Source organism: Odontesthes bonariensis, chromosome 13 (genome assembly GCF_027942865.1).
Source record: "Odontesthes bonariensis isolate fOdoBon6 chromosome 13, fOdoBon6.hap1, whole genome shotgun sequence".
In the NCBI taxonomy this organism is placed as follows: Eukaryota; Metazoa; Chordata; class Actinopteri; order Atheriniformes; family Atherinopsidae; genus Odontesthes; species Odontesthes bonariensis.
This window is the reverse complement of record NC_134518.1, coordinates 24,181,544-24,199,643: the sequence shown is the minus strand read 5'-3', so window position 1 is coordinate 24,199,643 and position 18,100 is coordinate 24,181,544. Positions and strand designations below refer to the sequence as shown.

The 18,100-nt window shown below is 39.6% G+C and overlaps 2 protein-coding genes across 3 annotated transcripts; one reads left to right on the top strand and one right to left on the bottom strand.

Moving 5' to 3' along the window:
- Positions 1-1,437: 1,437 nt before the first annotated feature.
- Positions 1,438-4,370, bottom strand: LOC142397169 (uncharacterized). The gene is made up of 7 exons (XM_075480512.1): positions 4,035-4,370; positions 2,708-2,842; positions 2,491-2,559; positions 2,067-2,161; positions 1,832-1,958; positions 1,619-1,739; positions 1,438-1,535 (listed from the first exon to the last, which is right to left on the bottom strand). Exons 1-7 carry the CDS (start codon positions 4,368-4,370, stop codon positions 1,438-1,440), a joined length of 981 nt encoding a protein of 326 aa, XP_075336627.1.
- A 5,004-nt stretch (positions 4,371-9,374) lies between these two features.
- mid1ip1l (MID1 interacting protein 1, like) lies at positions 9,375-10,984 on the top strand. Of its 2 annotated transcripts, none has more exons than XM_075481711.1 (2): positions 9,375-9,513; positions 9,850-10,984. In XM_075481711.1, the coding sequence occupies exon 2, from the start codon at positions 9,918-9,920 to the stop codon at positions 10,404-10,406; it is 489 nt and encodes a 162-aa protein (XP_075337826.1). In that variant the 5' UTR covers positions 9,375-9,513; positions 9,850-9,917; the 3' UTR covers positions 10,407-10,984. The 2 variants fall into 2 exon arrangements, with proteins under 2 accessions (XP_075337826.1, XP_075337825.1); XM_075481710.1 differs by having other exon boundaries at positions 9,847-10,984.
- Positions 10,985-18,100: the final 7,116 nt, after the last annotated feature.

Here is an 18,100-nt window from a genome sequence, read left to right as displayed (position 1 = left end):
AAGTTGGAAAGATATTGGCAGATTCGGACTTCCGGGATCAATAACTCAGAAATGAGACGTTGTTAAAACACAAAACAAGAATATTTCCAACCGTAGTAAGACAGACAAGGAGCTACAACCTAACTTTCATCAAAACGAGCCATCCTCGGAGCCACACCAATAACATTAGTGTTTATGTGCAGCCGGCTGTGAGAGCAGCGAGCAGGGACCGTCTACAAAGTGCAACCCAAGAGAGACATTACAAAAAATAATCAATAAATATCCAATAACTTCATGATGATACGGTGTAGGGTCACCAAACTCACTACATATGTCACTGGTGTCCTACAGATTACACTACAACTTTTGGTTTGAAAGAAATTCATTTTTCTGAATTTCTGGGAATTTTTATTCGAAATATTAATCAATAACTTCATGATGATACAGTGTAGGGTCACCAAACTCACTACACATGTCACTAGTGTCCTACAGATTACACTGCAACTTTTGGTTTGAAAGAAATTCATTTTTCTGAATTTCTGGGAATTTTTATTCGAAATATTAATCAATAACTTCATGATGATACAGTGTAGGGTCACCAAACTCACTACACATGTCACTGGTGTCCTACAGATTACACTACAACTCTTGGTTTGAAAGAAATTCATTTTTCTGAATTTCTGGGAATTTTTATTAGAAATATTAATCAATAACTTCATGATGATAAAGTGTAGGGTCACCAAACTCACTACACATGTCACTGGTGTCCTACAGATTACACTACAACTCTTGGTTTGAAAGAAATTCATTTTTCTGAATTTCTGGGAATTTTTATTTGACATATTAATCAATAACTTCATGATGATAAAGTGTAGGGTCACCAAACTCACTACACATGTCACTGGTGTCCTACAGATTACACTACAACTTTTAGTTTGAAAGAAATTCATTTTTCTGAATTTCTGGGAATTTTTATTAGGAATATTAATCAATAAATATTCAATAACTTCACTAGGATACGGTGTAGTGTCACCAAACTCTCTACACATGTCACTGGTTTCCTACAGATTACACTACAACTCGTGCTTTGAAAAAAAAACAATTTTAATCATTTATGGGAATTTTTATCAGAAATATCAATCAATAACTTGTTGATGATACAGTGTAGTGTCACCAAACTCACTACACGCTTCATTGGTCTTAGCATCTTTATTTAGGGTTGCACAGTACACAATACCAAGGAGTGTCTTTGTTTGGTGTCGTTGCCGCTGTCATTCCAAGGCACTGTGTGTGAAACCATCTTGCGCAAGTTCCACACCGAATCTACAATGACAAATATATTAAACATAATATATTAAAATGTTATCTCTACATAATGCCTATAAAGTATATAATATTTGAATACTTCAATGTTGTGTCTGGTTCTTAACCCCAGATTATCTATTGATTATCCACTATTCAGATTATTTGATCTCTAAATCTCACCCAGACAACATCAACGGCAGTCTTGGGCAGGTCCTCATTGCCACAGAAGGAACAGAACTCATCCTTTGAAACTGAAAAAAAGAAAATATAGGCCTTTATTACTGTTACGTTTGTAGGAACTGTTTGACATATTAATGTAATATTTGAGCAATACCTGATCCTTTCAGAATTTCTTCTGCCATGTCTCTTCTTAGTTTTTTAAGAGATTTTTTGGAGGAATCAATATGAAACCTCTCTGGGATGTTTGGAAACTGGGTCACTGTCATCTTGGCCATCTGTAGAGGTGGCAAAACAACATATGTACTGTGTATGATCATCTTACATAGTAAAACTAAATGTTTTTTATTATAAAGAAAACACAAGTCACCTGCATGACAAAGATCCCACAACTGGTGGCATCTTTCTGGAAGGTGTGGGTTATCTTGCCATGCTGCCACTTGATGTTAACCCAGTCCTCCTTTCCCAGGCTGTTCCTGCGCATCTTGAAATATTGTCTACAGGTTGAAAGTAAGATACATTTTTGCTTTACCTTTGTGCTTACTCTATGGCTACACAGAATGTGTATGTAACCTATTAACTTCCCATAATTTATTTAATATTACTCAAATCTGTAGCCAGCGATTCTGGAGTCCTCAACTTCATTTGACCCTTGCATAGGATCAACCACAAAAATGTGGTTTGAAAGGGCATGAAGATACTGTAATATGAAAAGGTAGCATCAGTAAACCATATACATTCTTAAAAAACAAGTTTCATTTATGTAAAACTTCAAAACTGCAGTTGATAACTTTATGCACAGGAAGCCTTTCAGTGTCTGTGAGTTAATTAAATCTAAAATTCAGAAAAGTACATGACCTTTTATTAAACAAAGATTCAACTCATAGTAATCTATGTAGATTTATTTAGTAGATTATAGGTATTTGTAAACCTTTGTAGCAGTTACAAGGTTGATACATTTTAAATGGACAAACCATGAGCCATAAATATATGCTGTAAAGGCAAGTAGTACAGTAGCTTTATACTCACCACAAACTTCCAGTGCACATTTTGTATGTTGACAAATCCAATGGCTCCATCATAGTCATCAAATGTGACCTGGCAAAAAACAACGATTTCATGATGATAATATATTATGTATTTTCCTCCACAGGACCAACCAAAAAGGTGAAGTGGCTATTGTAAACATATGAATGATTAAAAGCAAGACTACTACAGTGATAAAATAATCATTAGTTATACTCACCTTTTTTAACCCTTGCCTTGCCATCTGCTCTCTTGTGCCATGTAGAATTACACCCACAGTGTAGTGATTCATGAGGTACAGTCGGCCAGCAGTATCCTTAGAATTGAGGATGGCTCTCATGTAACATTCTATCACCTGTTGGACAAAATTAATCACACAAAAATATTGGTATTGGTAATGTAGAGTCTAAAGTCATTTTTAATCACATTGTTGTCAACATGTTTGAGAATCGGTCATTGGTGCAATACTTTAGCTAAAGACACTCCAGACCTTCTTTCACAACAATTAACTTATAATTAAATTACTTAATCATTTTATGCAGCAGATATTTTTTTTAAAGGATTGATCCATCAACAAGTAGATTACTTTTAGATAAATCTGTGACATCAGTTATAATGAGAAACTTGCCTCGCCTATGATGAGTTCATCAGGCCTCAAACTCTGAAGTTCTTTGTGCCGAAGGGTGTAATTGTGCTTATGTTCAGCATGTCGTACAATGGCCACAATAACTTCAGTTGGTTTGCATGTCCAAAGGGCGTCAACCTACAATGAAACTGTAATCACTTCATACAGCATTTGCAATAATTTCAACAATAAACTGTCCTAAGTCTGTAATCTCTTTGAAGTCCCTTCTTAAAACATACTTTCATCAGACAGCCATGGATGTGAATACAACAGCTTCATTGATGCTTAATGTTTCTAACTGCTTCCTTAACAATGCTTATATGGCTCTGGAAAGTGCAAATTACATTGACTTGGTGTTAATCTGTTTAGAGCAGGTTTTTTCATTTTAGCGATCTGCAAAAAAGTACCTCTGTGGCAGACGTGGACCCTTTACTTGTGAAGACATTGCTGCTGTTCTACCCATCTGTGCTCTTTTGAAGATCTTTGCCAGTGTTCAGAGTTGATTTTGGTCTCTTTGGAACTGGAATTGTGGTTGGAGCAATATAAAATTTGGAACTGGAAGTCTTTAGCTTTGCTCCACCTCGCTTTGCCCAACCCTCTTGAGATTGAGTGAGGTCTTTTGGTCGCATGGGTTTAAGAAGTAACTGCTCAGAGAAGTTATGAGACATGATGTGTTCTTTGTATCTCCCCTGCAGAGAGCCATATACATTTTCCTGACAAATGTCCCTGGCCTCAGATGCCTCTGCTTTTGCAAAATTGAATGTTTGACAATTCCAAACCATCTCTCCACATGGCAGTTTGTGTCCCTTGTCTTACCGGGCCCAAATGTGTGGTCTTCTTTGTCAGATGCATACCTTTTCAAATTCCCCAAAAGCAGACCACTCCACAGGGGAAAAATGCCAAGGTAGTTCTCAAAAAGTACATCAACAATGCCTGGGCAGAAGTATGGATTTTTCTCAGCATGTGGGCTCTGGGCATCTGTTTTTTCAAGCTCTCTCTGGACCTCCTCCAGGACCCTCTTGAACTCATATGTGAAGGGAGATCTGCCAACAATTGTGTGGGCATTTCTTCTTTCGTCATCATCTTCCTCCTGAGCTAAGGGGCTGTCATGTAATTTTTCAGTTTCTTCCATGTCAGGAATGTTGCATTTCTTTATTAAGTCCTCGATGACCTTCAGATTACAAAGGACAGTGTCGTTGTTGTATTTGCCAGTTAGTATAGTGCACAGTGGGCGGAAGATGTTGAGTGCTGCAGTCATTGAGGTAGTGTTTTGTAACCTGGCAAAACAAAATGTTGCAAAATCCTTCAATCCTTTGTCTGCTGTTTTTCTTGAAATTGACTGAGTGACAGCCTTGAGCACATGTGCTGAGCATATGTGTAGCACTGTAAACATTCTGATGTCTTTCCATGTATTCAGTTTTGAACAAATAGAAAAAGCCCTGTCTAGGTAGCTAACAATGCTCTCCCTGTTGAATGACAGAAGAACACTTTGCATTAGTGCCCAGCTGTAATCGGTTTCAACTTGATGTACTCTTAGTTTTGTGTACTGCAACAGTTTTCTGCAGAACTGCATTAGCCAGAATGTTATTGGTGGTACAGAGTGTTCATTTGTCAGCATTTCACAGACTGGGAGGGGAGGTGCATTCTGACCCCCTCCAGGAAGAGTGAGAGAGTAGTAAAGGACTTTTTTGGTCTGCCCTGGAACTTTGGATGCAACATTACCTGTGGCATCTAGGTATAACGTCAGTGGGATCTTCTTTTTCAGGTGTTGCACAACTATGCTTACTCCTGTTTCAGTATACATGTGTACACCAAAGGGGTCAACTTGAAGGTGCTGTATGTAGCCAGGCATCTTGTGAAAATTGGCATCACATTCCTTCATGATGTTTTGAGTGAGGTACATCTCCATGACAACATCATCATGAATTCTTTTCTCTTTACTAAACTCTGAACTAATCACTTTAAGAACATTTTTGTTCAGACTTCGGGTTATGTTTCCTGAAATCAGCTCGGCAATGGGTGTTTTTTTAAGTCTACTATAGTACAGTCGACTCACTCCTTTCCGTATAGCTCTTGCTATTTTCCCTCTTCTTGTGTTTGCTGCAGGCCTGAATTTTTTTTCACTTGTTTTGTGTGACATTTTTCCTCTTTGGAGCACAGAAATCTTAACCTCTTGTTCTCCCACTGGCTCCCTTTTCTTTTTAAATAAGTATTTTGCACAACAGGAAGGGAATGTACAAACTGCACTGATGTTTAAATATGGACTATTCATTTTCCGGCTGTGGGGAGTCTTGATATGCTGGCTCTTGAAGGCAAGAGTACAACAGGGATTTTTCTGTCGGAAACTGTTGTACAAGACGTGGGTCCATGGTTGCCTCAGTTTTGTTGAGCCGTGCAGTGGAATAATTTTTTGCCATTTCTTTCTGTTTACTGTAATTGTGAACTTCTTTGATACCACTGGCAACTTTCTCCATTGTTTTCTGTTAAATGTCTTTCCATGTTTAGGTCGGGCTTCTGTCTGTAATGGCATATCTTGTTGTTTGCCTTCTTCATCGTCTTCATCAGTCACTTCTTGTAGATGAGCTTCTGTCTGTAATGGCATATCTTGTTGTTTGCCTTCTTCCTCATTCTCTTCTGTGTCCTCTTCTAAAACAAGGTCTCTAGCATTGCTGTCTTCCTCTGTCTTTTTTGTCTTGTCCTGTTGTTTAATAATCATGTCCCTCACGCCTTTTCTATTCGTGGTCCATATAACCCACAACCAATGACGGTTTTTCTGCTGATCTTGACCAAAAAGGATTACAGATAGTTCAGACCAGATCTCTGAGGAATACTCTGTTTCTCTGTTTGTAATATTAACACTCTCCATTGATCTGACAATAGCTTCCATTCCACCTGCCATTGCCCACAAGTCTTTTCTCTGAGCTCTGCTTCCTTTTTTAACTCTACCCATTGTCTTTAAATTGCTTCTAACCTAGTGAAATGGAAAAGGAAAAAATAAAGTGAGTAATAAAGTCTTGATAAAGCTAAAATCTACATTAAAGCCACTGTTGTCACTTCACACAAACAGTACATGAACATATCATATAACTAAGAACTGAAAAAAAAATCAAATTTACAGTTTTCCACATAAAAAGGTCTTATTTCATCCTTAATAATCATTTCACAATATGGTTAATGATAGGTTAAGGACATCATGTGTCTTTGTCTTTTTATGCTAGTTCTTCAGATTCAGAAAAAATACATTAGTTTGGAGCTGATATGCAGTAAAATTTCAGTTAGTAGAATATGCACAAAATCTAGAAGAAATGTAAGAGTCTGGACAAGTATACAAGCATAGCACAACTATATTAATAACTATAATAAAAAGATTACTTACGTATAACCATTGAGCAGGACTGGAGGCACTTTTTCAAAGGGAGAGGTTTTGCAGACTGGAATGTCACTGCAGGTAGAGCTTAATTGAAAGCTGCTCTTGATTGGCCAGTGACTTAATCACGTATACGGCCTTCATTTGATTGGTTCATGCTCGTGGCACTTAAGCAACCACACAATTCTCACATGTAACAAAACTGAAATAACACAAATTATACTGAAGGTATCTCTCACAAACTAAATGTTGTAGTACCAAGGAGGTAATGGAAGTGGTTGACCTGTGGTTTATGATACTACACTGTAATAGTTGTTGAATATAATTCCTTATAAAAATTCCCCCAAACTATGTAAAATGAATTTATTGTAGACCAGGTGTTGTAGTGTAATCTGTAGGAGACCAGTGACATGTGTAGTGAGTTTGGTGACCCTACACTGTATCATCATGAAGTTATTGATTAATATTTCTAATAAAAATTCCCAGAAATTATGAAAAATGAATTTCTTTCAAACCAAGAGTTGTAGTGTAATCTGTAGGACACCAGTGACATGTGTAGTGAGTTTGGTGACCCTACACTGTATCCTAGTGAAGTTATTGAAGATTTATTGATTAATATTCCTAATAAAAATTCCCAGAAATTCATAAAAATGAATTTCCTTCAAACCAAAAGTTGTAGTGTAATCTATAGGACACCAGTGACATGTGTAGTGAGTTTGGTGACCCTACACTTTATCATCATGAAGTTATTGATTAATTATTGATTGATTAAAAATTCCCAGAAATTATGAAAAATGAATTTCTTTCAAACCAAGAGTTGTAGTGTAATATAGGAGACCAGTGACGCGTGTAGTGAGTTTGGTGACCCTACACTTTATCATCATGAAGTTATTGATTAATATTTCTAATAAAAATTCCCAGAAATTATAAAAAATGAATTTCTTTCAAACCAAGAGTTGTAGTGTAATCTGTAGGACACCAGTGACATGTGTAGTGAGTTTGGTGACCCTACACTGTATCATCATGAAGTTATTGATTAATTATTGATTAAAAATTCACAGAAATTATGAAAAATGAATTTCTTTCAAACCAAGAGTTGTAGTGTAATCTGTAGGACACCAGTGACGTGTAGTGAGTTTGGTGACCCTACACTGTATCATCATGAAGTTATTGATTAATTATTGATTAAAAATTCCCAGAAATTATAAAAAATGTTTTTTTTTTCAAAGCAAAAGTTGTAGTGTAATCTGTAGGAGACCAGTGACATGTGTAGTGAGTTTGGTGACCATACACTGTATCCTAGTGAAGTTATTGAAGATTTATTGATTAATATTTCAAATAAAAATTCCCAGAAATTATGAAAAATGAATTTCTTTCAAACCAAAACTTGTAGTGTAATCTGTAGGACACCAGTGACATATGTAGTGAGTTTGGTGACCCTACACCGTATCATCATGAAGTTATTGGATATTTATTGATTATTTTTTGTAATGTCTCTCTTGGGTTGCACTTTGTAGACGGTCCCTGCTCGCTGCTCTCACAGCCGGCTGCACATAAACACTAATGTTATTGGTGTGGCTCCGAGGATGGCTCGTTTTGATGAAAGTTAGGTTGTAGCTCCTTGTCTGTCTTACTACGGTTGGAAATATTCTTGTTTTGTGTTTTAACAACGTCTCATTTCTGAGTTATTGATCCCGGAAGTCCGAATCTGCCAATATCTTTCCAACTTTACCGAACTACTAAATAATCTTGGCTTTAAAGTTGTGGACAAACACTTGTAACACGTTGTGCTGCAGTACTAAGTAGAAACAGAAAGTTTCCGTCTTCAGGTGGTGTCGGCCAATGTGTAATGGCCCCTTGTAGATTTAGACTTCCTGGTGTTTATTAGTCCCACATTACTGAATAATATTTGGGGGAACCGTAGCCTACTATAGACGCATACTAATTCAAGTTAAAAAAAAAAAAAGGGGGGCTGAACTTTCCTTCTCTGTCATGGAAAGCTCCCCCTGAAGTGCTGGTCTGTTAGTCAATTAAAAAAATGTGAACACATGGAGCTCATCAATAGTAGGAAATCTGGATAAATCGCAGGGAAAAGTACTCCCATCACAGCTCCAGCACACCTGACCATTAATTAACTTCATTAGTGACACCTGAGCTCCTTCCTGTGACGCCTCACCTGCGACTGAGTGCTTCATAAAAGCAGATAAACTCGCAGCATTCAAACCTCACTGTGATCGGTGTCACTCTCTGGACTTGATTTTTTTTTTTTTGTCCTCCACCCTCCCCACCTCAAGTTATCCGGTAAGACCATCCTTTCTTTCATAGGAGTTCTCGATTATAGAGCGATTAGTACAGTATATATACTGTGGTGAGGTTGCGTGTTTATTTGTACCACATGTGACAGCCTAATTCCCCCATAGTAAACTAACCAGTGAAACGATGGCTTTGGTTCAAAAGGATCAGAAAACTCAAGTTGAACTGATACAGTCTTGCCAGCAGGGGGCAGCGGTGCACAACAGTTTCAACAGACAAATAAAGGCCAAAAAAAAACAAAACGACGGAAATCTTATCAATCCATAGACTTCTATATTATCTGGAGACTAAATACACGGTAAAACACCCACTTGCCCAAACAGATGCGCGACGTACAGCCCAGTATTGGAGTTGCCCTGAGGCCGCCGGCGGCCTTGGACGGATGAGAGGTAACTCGGGTGCAGATCAGCCCGGAATAAATGCGTTTGACAGGCGGCTGCGGGGTTTTGTTTCATTGGCCGTCTGAGGATCAGACGCTGCAGAGGTCCACCCCCTTTCCTCCAGCCAGCCCAATACACTCGACAGAAAAATAAAGAGGGCGGATTTAATTTTTTATTTTTTTTTTCCGTCTACCGGCGACTTGGCTATAAAGTCGCGTTAAACCTCTATACGACTGAGGAAGTCATCATTTTCCTTCCCGGCGAGTGTTGTCCGGTTCCCGAGAAGACTTGATTTGCCCACCCAACAAGATTTACCTCGGGTTTGCTCGTGTTGCTATCAGGTCGGTCTTGCATCTTTATTTGTTTTTTTTTTTTAATCCACAGTCTTTGACGCATATCGTGATTAGATTACATTAGGCGGAAGTCAAGGTCATATTTGTGATTTGGGTATGTGAAGTATAGCAAAATGAGAGTTTTTATTAGTGATTTGGCTTAAATTTAGACTGCTGGAAGTTTGCTGTGAAACCTGCTTCCTGCATCCAAAGCTGTTCTCCTGCGTAGCTGCAGGGTTATGAGGGGTTCATGTTGAGCTGTGCTTCAAAAAGCTTTGCCTATCCTTCTTTGCTGCACCTTCCCTGCATCCTCATGTTTTCTCTTCCATTTTTGCACATCAGCAGCTCTTCAAAAACAAAAAATCCCCTCTGCCTCCCGTACACTGTAACCAAGCCAACCTAAAGCCTTCAAGATGATGCAGATCACCGACTCCGCCAGCAACAAGCACTCTCTCATTAACGTCATGCACCGCTTCATCGCGGCCGCCAACAACATGGACGAGACCATCATGGTGCCCAGCCTGCTGCGAGACCTGCCGCTGGAGGAGCTGGCAGCCTGCCGGGTGGAGGCCAACAACAATAACGAGCCGCCGTGCCCCAACAAGCAGAGGGACATGTACGAGCACTACCTGCTCCTCAAGTCTATAAAGAACGACATGGAGTGGGGCCTGCTGAAGAGGGAGATGAGCAGCGGCGCCAGCTTCCTGGAGATGGCGGTGAAGCAGGAGGAGCAGCAGCCGGTGACCGGGGATCTGGTCGTGGAGGACAACGCCGACCTGGAGCATCAGTTTCATTATCACCTCAGAGGACTGTTTGGAGTTCTGTCCAAGCTCACGTTGCAGGCAGACCACCTCACCAACAGATACAAGAGAGAAATTGGAGGAGGAAACTTCGTGAGATAGACGCTCCCCTTGTTTCTCTCGCCCCCCCCCCCCCCCGGACTGCTTCCATTGGAACAATGGGATGTTTTGTGAAATCTCAGTGGACGGTGAACTGATCAGGGCACTCATTCTTTCACTTCTGAATGACACGCCATCCCTTCCTGAAACCAGTGATGCCAGCTCGTGTCGGCCTGACTGTTGGGAGGTTGGCTCTGTGCGCTTGGCGGAGGTTCACTGAATGAAGCGCAGCTCTGCTTTGTGCAGAACCTCGCGCTCACTTGGTCTTTCTCATTTCCAATTGAAACCTTTCAGTAGAGCTGTCTGTGAATAATAAAAACTTGCTTGTAGGAGATGTTGAATGCTGGTTGTTCTGTCCCTCCTTTTTTTTTTTTTTTTTTTTTTTTGAAGTGTAAATGATCTTAAGCTCTTACCTGCAGAAGGTGTAACTCTTTCCACTTGGTGTGCCTTGACTTGTTTTTTCTGTGCCCTCCTGCCCTGTTCAGTTCACTGTGACTGTAATTGCTCATTTGTTTGTCCTCGGATATTTCAAAACCAGTTTTATATTGATGCAGTACAACTGAAATAAATGATAAACCTGACCCTGGCTTCTGTGTTCACTGCTGTAACAGGATGTTGACTTTATTTAAGCCTCTTCATTTTAAAGTGACTGCTGCTGTACAATTACTGACAAATTGTATCAACTGAAGTTGAACTTGGAGCCAGTACAGTAACTTGGTCCTTTCACTGAGAATTCAACTAAAGGTGGTCATGTTTGCAAAGGCTGTTAACTCTTCTCCAGCTCACGCATGCAAACTATTTGACACTTCAGTTAATGCCACACAGCTTATCTGCTCAAAGGTTAATTGAGGCTGCCATCCGTCACTATAGTACAAGCAGTCGGCTCTAATTCCCTTTTAGGATTTCAAAAATTCATTTTCATGCACTCACGGCTTTACAAGATCTAAAGTCCACAATATCACTCATGACACTTAACGTCTGCTAATCATCTCAAACCTTGGGAATGTCAGCTGCAGGGAGGCTATAAATTGCACTGAACTGCCAAATGAGAAGACTTGGATGTAAATTTAAACACTGATCCTGAGTTTTAGGAGGTTTAAATGGCTTCAGTCATGTATTTCTGCAGCTTTGGGACAGTGAGATGAGTGGAATCTAAATGAAATATCAAATCTGCTGCTTTGTATGCGTGTGCACCATCATATCTATCATCAATGGTTGAAGCCCTCCCCTTAGCAACAGCTCCACCAATCCAATCGCTAAGGCTCCCTGCTCCCCCCTCTTTCATTTTCCCAAAGGCACAGCCATGATTAAGAGGTTGTGGTGTGATGAAGGGCATCCAGGAAGCAACATGGTCTAACAAATTGCTGCTCCTCTGCCTAGCAGCGGCAACAAGTACACGGGGGTCAGAGAGTTTGCATGAAATCAAACTGGATGAGCCTTGTGGTGAGAGGCTGCAGCTCTGTTTCCACACACAATGGGCCACACAAAAGGCTGCAAATCAAAATGGCTGCACTGGTCAGTGTCCCTCAGCCCACTCGGATAAACTGGTGACAGCTGGCCCCACTGGGAATCTTAACAGAGAAGTGTTGTTTTTTTTGTAATAAATAAAATACAGCTAAACAATTGACCAGTGGAAATGTCATTTAATTTATGACACCACGGCTAAAGAGGCTATGACTGAAAGAAAATGAAAAGAAGATAGAAAGATTGTGCACGACCTGCTCATCACCAAACAGCCACGGCTAGCTGGTAAACTCTGGGAGCATTGAGCTGTTAAAGAGCCAGATGTTAGTGATGGACATAACTGAGCTTAAAAAAAAAACAAAAAAAGGCTTTCATCACATTGACACAAATGCAAAGTGTAGCAGCAGACAGCCATGGTTGGGTCAAGCGGTTCAGCAGAGCATAATCACCATGGGAACTTTCTCTTTAAAAGATTGGCAACGAGGACGGAGAGTACAAATGCGTTTTTTGATCATTACAGCACCCCAGTTAGTCAAGGTTTTATCTTTTGGTAAAATCCAATAAGGTGGTTTTCTACCCTGATTCGGCCAGAACTAATACAGCTAATTTGTCAAAGAGTGGTGATAAAAAAGCAAATTTTTGGACATGGCAGCGCACCCTGGAGGCTCAGTACTATATTTTAATGCTTCCTGAAAATCCAGTCCAGAGGCGTCCAATTTCAGTTGCAACCCTGATAGTTAACCTCGCTTACAGTTTGGCTGTCACTGGTGCTTTCAAGTGGCTTTTGAAAAGCCAACGTGTGCCTAGTAAAAGATTTATTGAGACGTGACCTCTGGAGCCTGTTATTCAGGAAAAAATTGACATTTGAAAAGTTCAATATTCAGTTAAGGTTAATGACTGAAATGTACTATTTAGTATCCTTTCTGTTTTTTTTTTACATCCAGTAATGTTTGAAGAGTGCAAAAGTCTATATTTGATCAAGTTTTCTGCATGATGTCCTTCCTTCACGCTCCAACAACATTACATTGTTGCCACGGCCGCATCTTCTGAGCTATTTCTCTAATACACTGGGCAATTGGATGTTTGAAAGGTATTAGATACATAGAAAGCCTTATTGGCATTGCACAGAAGTACAACAAAGTCAAGACGAATCTCCAAATTATGCTCGTATCTACATGAAAATAACAAATAAACAATGTGAATATGTAACTATATACAAATATAAAAAAGGCCTGAAGTGCCGCTCCATTTTGTTTCCATTTCCATTATCACACTTGTGAAGACGGAATATTGCACGTGTTGTCTTTGTTGTTACAGAGCTCTCAGAGAAAAAGGACTCACATCCTCAATCATGCCAGCTTAGTGACCACCTTTCACTCAGATAGCATATCAAAGCCTTTTATTTTTTAGAGCTAAAAGACACAAGCCATAAACGATCTTATGTGCAGGCAACATTATCAAACAGGGCATAACTTACATGCTGACATCGTCATGAACAACCATTTTGTGAAGACACTTGGTGCCACTTATCCAAGCAGAAGGTAGCGTTACATTTCAACGAGGCAGGTTAACAATGAGAAAGCAGCATATTTCTAAATCCTGATCTCCAATGCGAAACTAACCTCACAAAGTTGCATACTTTAACCCCAACCACAATGTTTTCCTAATCCTAACCAAGTAGTTTTGGTTCCTAAACCTAGCCGAGTAGTGTTTTCTTAACCACGTCATGTAGTTTTGGTTCCTGAACACGGTCACGTAGTAGTGTTGTTTTGTTTGTTAAGGCAAACCAAGAAATCTTGCGTCCTAAACCTCATCAAGGGGTGTTTTTTCCCCAAATCCTTGCCATCTACTTTTGATACCTAAACATAATCAAGTTGTAATTTTATCATTTTCCTTGGCTAATGAAAAAGGTTTGTCAAATCAAGCAGATTTTGTCCCAAAACTCAATTAAGTAGTTGTGTTGACTGAACCAGAACAAATCTCAAGTAAATGTGATAAACAAAAGTTGAATAGAAACAGGCTTGTGAAACATACATGTCCACAGGTGGTCTAAAGCTCAAGTCAAATGTATGCAGGTCCTGTGATTTTCCTCTGTTACACTTTTGGCCACCTTATTTGGATATCTTTTATGTTGCTTCATATTTAACTTCCTGAGAATGACTTGCTCGAGGTGTATAACATTTACGTTATGGTTAGCCTCAGAGATGCCTGGGGCTTTGATAAAGTACCAGTGTGCCTCGTTCTTATGAAAATCTGTCAGTTTGTTTGTATTTACCTGCATAAACTATAGCTCCCATGGAATCTGGTGGTTAAAGAAGTACAAGATGAGGATTTCCTAAAGAGGATGAAATATTGGATATTTGTTTAGAACTTATTTTAACAAGTGCCCAAAAAGAAAAAATAAATCCATGATTACAAGTTTACAGCAAATGTTTGTTAAACATTAGTAAGTTACACAGTAAGTTAGCTTATCTTTGCAGAGACAACAGAAAAAGGGCCATCTCTGTCACAAGGTAACAAATAAGCTCCTGTTGTAGCATGTTAGTTTAATTTTTTACAAAAAAGAACATTTCCTTTGACAAGGTGAACTATCGCTCTGTCTCTATATAACACCAAATGTTTTGTTCAGCCACATATTTCTTGCAGCGAACAGTGAGGTCCCTTAAAAGCTCTCAAAGGACCTGAACAGTGACGCTGATATTCTGTAATACAGAGCGACTGTCAACAGGCCTCCAAGTCACATTAATGTCTTGAGAAACCGTAGAGCAAATGGTTGCAGCCACGCAGAACACTTGAGATTTGATATGGCTGAAAAGTGGAGGAGGAGTTCCCGTTTCATCATGCAGTGAGGCTTCAGAGTTCACTGGGTTTTTTTGTGTAATTCAGTATGTCTTAATTGTATTTACCACGGTTGTGTCCAAAGTTGTTCAGACGTGGGGTAATTTTGCTCTGCTCTGGCGTTGTAACGTGTTCTGGGTTCAGTGCAATGTGACAGACAGATCTTGGGACATTATTGTGTTGAAAGACTTGGTATAGACAGCAGGTCTTTGCCCCACCCAGCCTGCCAACAGGAGGCTGCGTGTCAGCGCGCTTGCCAGGCAGAGGCAGCGTCTGGTGTCCCCTCTTTGGCAATGCCCCTGTGTTGCTCAACGGCTGTAAAACTGGAGAACGAGACAGAGCCGAGATTATCACTTTATGAGCCCGATCGTGTCAACCTGGTACAGGTGCTGAATGATGTGTGAGGGGTCAATAGTTCTGCAATTACAGTACCAACATGAATCTGGCTGTCACGCCTACATCATGTTTGCTCTTATCAATTATGTAAAAAAAATTTCTATGGCAACAGCACTGCTCCCTGAACAAACAGCTGAGGGTATTCACTGTGATGTTTGCTTTAATATCCAGGCACCTTTCAGTAAACAGCGAACAGTGAAGAGACATTTTAAGAGAAGTAAGAAAAAATTTGCTCAACCCGAGGCTTTGTGCAGACTTTAAAGTTACTGTCAAGAAGCTTCAAAATACTTAGTTACATATCTTGATGCTAACATTTCGCATGAAAGACATTAAAAGATTTTTTCATTTCATATATATGTGTGTATTTGATTAAAGTTTCTGGTTTTAGATAAACACAAGCTTTATGTTTCGCTTGGTTAAAAGCAGCATAAAACTCTCCTGTGTTTGAACTCAGTTAAAGTACTTATCAGGTAACACTACATAATGGGATGATCTTAACTGATGCACTAAGGTTAAAGCTGTATTGCTCGAGTCCTGATTAGAACCAGGAAATACGACCATATTAGTCCAGTGCTCAGGTCTCTGCACTGGCTTCCTGTCGCTCAGAGAATAGACTTTAAAACAGCTCTGCTTGTGTACAAGTCTCTTCATGGTCAAGCGCCAAAGTACATCTCTGACATGTTAGAGCCATATGAACCAACTCGGGCTCTGAGAACCTCAGGGAGGGGTCTCCTGCTGGTGCCCAGAGTCAGGACTAAACAAGGTGAGGCTGCGTTTCAGTTTTATGCTCCTAAAATCTGGAACAGTCTTCCAGAAGATGTGAGACAGGCCTCAACTCTGACAATGTTTAAATCCAGGCTGAAAACAGTTCTATTTAGCTGTGCATATGACACCTGAAAGTATTTTATCTGCACTCTTCACTTTTTAATTAATTAATTATTATTTTAATGGGTTTTTTCATTTTTATTTCTTTTTAATGATTTTATTGCCTTCTTGTGATTTTATGTAGCTGTAAAGCACTTTGAATTGCCCTGTGTATGAATTGTGCTCTATAAATAAAATTGCCTTGCCTTGGCTTGTATTTCATCACTTTAGCTGGTTACTTTAGAAACTCAACAGTAGTTTAATCTTTAACCAAACGGGATATTTTACAGTGTCCCAGAAACGTTTAGTCAAAATTCTGTCCCTGAAATAGCTCAGAGGATTAAAGGTAATCTGATAAAGGTTACCTTATACCTCAAGGGTGTTGTCACAGAATTAGAATCCACGGGATGGAAGAATGGGTGAAAACCCCACAAATAAGACCTGAAACCTGCCACAAAGAGTGTTTACAAGTTAGTTTAATTGCCAATAGGAATGTATGAAACTTTAAAAGGTGTAATTACAACCCCAATTCAGATATACAAATGTTTAATACATGCACGTTGTACTTTTTGTGGAGGTGTGTTGTATGATTTCAGGCAAGTTGAGGCTCGTTAATCCTCTTGTAAAAGCCATCTTTTTTTCTTTCTTTTTTTCAATCTCAGTTTAGGATGTGCTAGGTTTCCAGAGTTAGAAATTTACCAGCTCCAGGACGGGTTGCCATGGCAACAGGGAAAATGTCCCTGACGTTTTCCACAATAAAATGTCTGTTATTGAGTGTTTTGACACCTAACCATGACGCGTTTTCTAATCTCCACCAAGTACTTTTAATGCATATCGAAAAAGTCGAAACAAATTTGGAGAATAAAGGAGGTGATGGAATAACAGACGGCTAAAAGTTGGACTCGTCTACCTGGGAGCTATGTGTCAAACCTCCCTTCTTCTAAATAAAGCCTTCTTACATGTCTGTATAAGTTGTTGATAAGTCAGCAGTCCAAAGTGACATTTTGCTGTTTGAGTTTACAGCCGCAACATGCAGCTAAAGGGCTACCCTGTGCGTAACACTGATACAAATGATCCCCACTTGACCCAGCGACAGAATGTGCCAGATCTGGGAACTTTCTGTCTTTAAAGTGCGTCCATTATTCCCTTGAAATGCGTCAGGTGCCACTGGCTGCAATACAAGCCCAAAGCATGATCTATCCACCACCGTGCTTAACATTTCTAGAGGTTCGTGCCATTCTAACAGCGGTTTAAACACTTGATTTTAAACAGTAAAACTCAAGCCAGGCTTTGCTTTTTAATGCGCCTCCTTCCCACATTCGCATGACCTGATTCCACAGGATCAAAACAAGTGAATTCACACATCTTATTTCGAGTGGATATTTCACATAATAAGCATTCTTTATGTCAGCCAGCTGGCTCAGTATGCGCTCTGGTTTCTTTCCATCGTTTGTGTGTTACTTTAAGGGATTTCTGGCAGGTTTGAACATGTTGTAAAGGTAGTCGTTGCTTGTGATTAAAACAAGTTTTTTGTTGTGTAATAGGATGTATGGTGCTAGTGCTCAGTGGAGGTTGTGTTGCTAGGCATTGCCGTGACGTAAAATCATCTCATGTGAAGCCCACATTGCCATGCACAGCTCAGAGACAATGTGCTGCTTTGTGCTGCAGGCATAATGTGAACCAGCATGAACACTGATGTCATTAGCATTCAACATTTCTGTCTCTCACTCCTCTCAGAATCCACCAGAGCAGCGTGGTTGTAGAAAACATTCCTGCGGACAATACTACTGCTCAGAAAGTTACAATGATAATATCTATCAGTCATGACATCTCTCCTCCATCTTTGAGAAAGGTGGAACAATAATAACTTTATGGTGTAAAGAAGGACAAAAGGAAGCTTACAGAGATTCTGAACAATGCGCAGCGTTCGAACCGTGCCACATTCACTGACTCCTGAAAGGATTAACGTGCTTAAGCATGTGAAATAAATCTGCTGTTATTGTTTACCTCCATGTTGAACTTTGAAATGCGTGTTAGCTGATGTCTGACTATATTTAGCATCAATCAATAGTTAATGCTGTTTTCAGTACAGTCTGAAGTGCACGAGAGATGTCAGTTAGACCGAGAACCACATG